At 39.0% G+C, this 5,000-nt stretch overlaps 1 protein-coding gene across 3 annotated transcripts in view; it reads left to right on the top strand.

The window, feature by feature from the left end:
* LOC143029204 (neural cell adhesion molecule 2-like) overlaps positions 1 to 5,000 on the top strand; it is a 988,127-nt gene that overhangs the window by 754,480 nt on the left and 228,647 nt on the right. For all 3 annotated transcript variants that reach the window (XM_076191770.1, XM_076191771.1, XM_076191769.1), the window contains one exon: positions 4,768 to 4,971. In XM_076191770.1, the coding sequence (XP_076047885.1) occupies positions 4,768 to 4,971 (204 nt within the window). The remainder of the gene's footprint in view (positions 1 to 4,767; positions 4,972 to 5,000) is intronic.

Raw genomic sequence — 5,000 nt, 5'->3', positions numbered from 1 at the left:
TTCGTTTGAGTAGAAACGACTAAGGTCACATTTTTTTTCTTTTTTCGAATCTCAATATGTCAAATCACCTTTGCTTCATATATTGAGAAAATAAATGACGAAATAAGAGAAATTATACCTTGTCGACTTGGGGAAGTCTAGAGCGTTGTAAGCGAAGTCTTCTTTCAGATTGTCAAATTCACAACATTTGACGAGAATCTTGGATGTATGACCAGGGCTTCAAGGATAGAAGCGCTGGTTATTGTTGATAGAATATTCCCTTGTGTTATATTTCTAATAATAACTGAGTCAATTTGAATAGAGGAAGGTAATCTAAATATCATTAATGCACATGTATACAATGGAACGCATTATTCTTAGTAACAAATATGTGTTCTACTATGCTATATGATCACCAAACGAAAGTTTGTTTCCAATTAATTAAAATTCCTGTTGTATAACCTTCAGCTGAATCCATTTTATTTTTCAAACGTAATTATGAATATGAATATAAAGTAAATAATGAAAAATATATAGTGAAAAATACTGATGGGCAGCCAAAAGAATATTCTATAAACAATAATCTTAGTGGCCAGAGAAATCAAGAAGTAAATTTAATATTTTATTCTGAATTTATTGTTTTTATTCATTTACATTTTATTACTTGTATATTTATTTTCTGTGTGTGTGTGTGTGTGTGTGTGTGTGTGTGTGTGTGTGTGTGTGTGTGTGTGTGTGTGTGTGTGTGTGTGTGTGTGTGTGTGTGTGTGTGTGTGTGTGTGTGTGTGCGTGCGTGTGTTTGTGTGTGTGTGTGTGCGTGTGTGTGCGTGTGTGCGTGTGTGTGTGTGTGCGTGTGTGTATGTATGTATGTATATATATATATATATATATATATATATATGTGTGTGTGTGTGTGTGTGTGTGTGTGTGTGTGTGTGTGTGTGTGTGTGTGTGTGTGTGTGTGTGTGTGTGTGTGTGTGTGTGTGTGTGTGTGTGTGTGTGTGTGTGTGTGTGTGTGTGTGTGTGTGTGTGTGTGTGTGTGTGTGTGTGTGTGTGTGTGTGTGTGTGTGTGTGTGTGTGTGTGTGTGTGTGTGTGTTTATTTCTGTATAAATATATATACAAATTTCACAAATACATGTGTTTTGAATATAATCATTTAACAGTTTATTCATTAATTTTGATTATTTGGCAATATATTTATATATTTGTTTACTCATTTATTTATTCATTCATCTTCAAATCATATGATACTATTTCGGGCCTGCACGAGCTTAAGTAGTGTATCTTTGATTTGTCCTCTGAACACTTCAAATGACTTTAATTTAAATTTTGTGACATTGGCTCAGTTCCTACAGTCGAGAGGTTTGATTAGGTTTTCTATGCTTTCGTTCGTCGACGTACAGAGAGAGCATCCTTGTTAATCATGATCAAATCCAAAAGAGGGTGGGAATGAGAGAAACTTAATTTTGCATTCGTCTGTTCCGCGGTTTCATCCGGCGTTGAATGCTGTCATTTCCTCTCCCGGAAGCTCCGCAACCGCGGAACTCAGTTTAGGAATCATTGTGAAGAGAGATTTGTGTGGAAGCTATGATGCTCGTAATATTAGTTCTTCTTTTATTCCAACTCGCCAGGTACCCCAAATGTAAATTTCTTCTTACCGCTGATTACCGGTAAGACTTGGGTTGGAACCAGGAATGTCATATAACCGAGGATTCTATGAACATAAGAGCATAAGAATGCAGGACACAGCAAGAGACCATAAGGCCTACACTAGGCAGTTCCATGTCCCTTACAACCAATTGTTCCAGTGCTAACTACACGGTCACTAAATACTCTTCATTCGTTAACCATTCTGTTCGTAAACCAGTTAAAAATGCTCAAAGTCAGGAGATCATCATCTGTATATTTTATTATTATTTACTGAGCCCTCCCGCTGCCGTGCCCAACTGTGGAAGACGCTGTGTCTTGCCTCTGGCCTGAACATTGTGGCGAGTCGGGGATAGACCTTCATCTACAGGGTGATAAAATGAAAGAGAAAACGAATGGCTTTTTAAAATTATGTGAGGAGGGTGTAGACTAATACTTTGACTCGGTCAACCCCCTTTCCCCCTTAGAAGGGGGAAAGTGTATTTTAGTATGTATATATATATATATATATATATATATATATACATACATATATATATATATATATATGTAATATATATATATATAATTAAATTTGACCGCTGCTTGTGCAAGAATAAGCCTTTTGTTAAAGGATTCAACCTTTCTGATAGTTGATCTTTGTTCTTCATTAAGTGGGAATAAAAGATTACCGAAGTTCATATTGTATATATATATATATATATATATATATATATATATATATATATATATATATATATATATATACATACATACGTACACACATACATACATGTATGTATGTATGCTGAAGGTGGAAAAAGAAGTCACGGGTCTAGTTCCAAGTTTCTACGTTTATTACTGACCGGTTTTGCTCTATGCTTCCTCTGAAGAAGCATAGAGCCAAACCGGTCAGGAATCAACTCAGAAACTGGGAACTAGACCCGTGACTTCTTTTTCTACCTTCATCAACTTATCACAATGTACCAGCATATGTATGTGTGTATGCACATGGGAACAATTCAAATGTTCTAATCTTTCCTAACCTAACATAGGAAACCTAAGATAACCCTAACCTAAACTTAACCAAACCCTAACCTAACATTAACCTAACCCTAACCTATTTCTAAACAGACCCTAACCTAACCCGAACCTAATCTAACCCTAACTTAATATAAATAAAACCTAATCTTACCCTAATCTAACCGTAATCTAACCCTATTCTAACCTAACCTAACCCATTTTAACCCTAACTTAACTTAATCCCAACCTAACCCTAGCCTAACCCTAACCTAAAAAAAAAATACAGGAAACGAGAAGAAAATTGGCAATAGCCTCTTTTTCACTCACCGGGGTTCCTTGCCATGAAATAATACATGGATTCTAATCAAGACCGAGTGCTTCCGAACCTCTTCTCATTAATTCCCTGACATCGCCGCCCTTGACGGCCAATCGCTAATCACCATTGTCAGAAGCGCCTTTGCCCTTTTTCTCCCATCGCGGTAGCGGGTGTCTTCTTCTTCTTCCTCTTCCTCCTCTTCTTCTTTCCCTTCTTCCTCCTCTTCCTCCTCCTCTTTTTCTTCCCTTTCCTCTTCCTCTAATTTTCATCTTCTTTTCCTCTCCCCTTCTTTTTCTTTTTCTCCTTCTCCTTCTTCCTCTTCCCCTTATTCGTCCTCTCCTTCGGTTCTTCTTCCTATTCCTCTTATTTTCATCTTCTCTTCCTCTCACACCTCTTTTTCTTCCTCTTCCCCTTCCTCTCTCTCTTCCTCTTCCCAAAGACCATTTCCGACCTTCTGCTAATAAAGGAAAACAAATTTCGACTTTTCCTTCGGTTGAAAATTTCAAAAGTGTATTTCTTTTCCTGTTGTATTTAGGGACTGGGCAGATTGGGGTTAGGTAATGTTAGTCTAGGCTAGACTATGCTATGCTGGGTTAGGTTAAGTTAGATGAAGATAGGACAAGCTAGGTTAGGTTAGAGTAGGCTAGGCCAGGTTAAGCTGGATTAGGGTAGGTTAGACTAGGTTAGGCTAGGTTAGGATAGGTTAAACTAGATTAGTCTAGGTTACGTTACGTTAAATTAGGTTTAGAATTTCACGTTTGTCACTACGACTTGTGAATTTATTTTCCTGCTGCATAAACATTGACCTCCTAATAGGAGTAGTTCCGGTGCCCGGACGTTTGGGCCGCGGACGTTAGGGACGTTTGGGCCATGGGCCAGGAACTTGCTATTTCTATAATTGGCCCGTGACCCAAATGTCCTACTCATTGTGTCCAAAACTTCCTAGGTTGCTGGTCCATGGCCCAAACGTCCTAGGTTGCTGGTTCATGGCCCAAATGTTCAAGGTTGCTGGCCCATGGACCAAACGTCATAGGTTACTGGCCCATGTCCCAAACGCTCATGGCCCAAACGTCCTATAATCGTCCTTCCACTCTAGTCACGTCTAATTATTCTATTTACTCTTAGCAGGAAAGGACTTCCTTTATTCTGAATAAATTCGGCTAGCCGGAATAAGATAGATGTCACAATTATTCTAGTTTTTTATATTATCATTATCATTATTATCAAAAAGGGGATCTTTTTCTCAGGAATAAAGAAGGAAAAATCTTCAAATGTCCCTCCCAATTGGTCCTTGTCTGACGCAGAAAGGGTCAAGATGTTGACTTTTCTCTACAATTAATTTTTATCTCTTCTATGGGATTTTTTTCATTAGCCAACACAATAATATAATCATTCCCTTCCGGACTTCTCTCTCTCTCTCTCTCTCTCTCTCTCTCTCTCTCTCTCTCTCTCTCTCTCTCTCTCTCTCTCTCTCTCTCTCTCTCTCTCTCTCTCTCTCTCTCTGTCTCTGTTTGTCTGTCTCTCTCTCTCTCTCTCTCTCTCTCTCTCTCTCTCTCTCTCTCTCTCTCTCTCTCTCTCTCTCTGTCTCTGTTTGTCTGTCTCTCTCTCTCTCTCTCTCTCTCTCTCTCTCTGTCTCTGTTTGTCTCTCTCTCTCTCTTTCTCCCTCTCCCTCATTTCCGGTTATCTCTATCTTTATCATTTAATTTTTAGACAACCCCAGGAACCAATCCCCTCCGGTTCTTTATTTCTCTCTTTTTTTTTTTTTTTTTTTTTTTTATACCAATCCAATAACCACTTCCTTGCCTTTGTTTCTCCCCTCCAGGTCGACCCCGACCGACCGTGACCTGGTGGCTGGACCGCGTGATGGTCCAAAAGCATTCCGAGTTGACCCATGACGGGCGCATGCGCTCTGACCTCAACCTCCCAGAGGTCACGAGGGTTGATCACCTCAAGAACTACACATGTCGTGCGCACAATAACAATCAACAGGAACCGCTCCACCGAACAATAACTGTCGATATGAACCGTAAGTATCCGTAACTAGTTAGTGCTACT

Source organism: Oratosquilla oratoria, chromosome 10 (assembly GCF_046742065.1).
Source record: "Oratosquilla oratoria isolate Oo_2021 chromosome 10, ASM4674206v1, whole genome shotgun sequence".
NCBI classification, from domain to species: Eukaryota; Metazoa; Arthropoda; class Malacostraca; order Stomatopoda; family Squillidae; genus Oratosquilla; species Oratosquilla oratoria.
The sequence above is the reverse complement of the archived record's forward strand: the minus strand, read 5'-3'. Positions and strand labels throughout refer to the sequence as shown.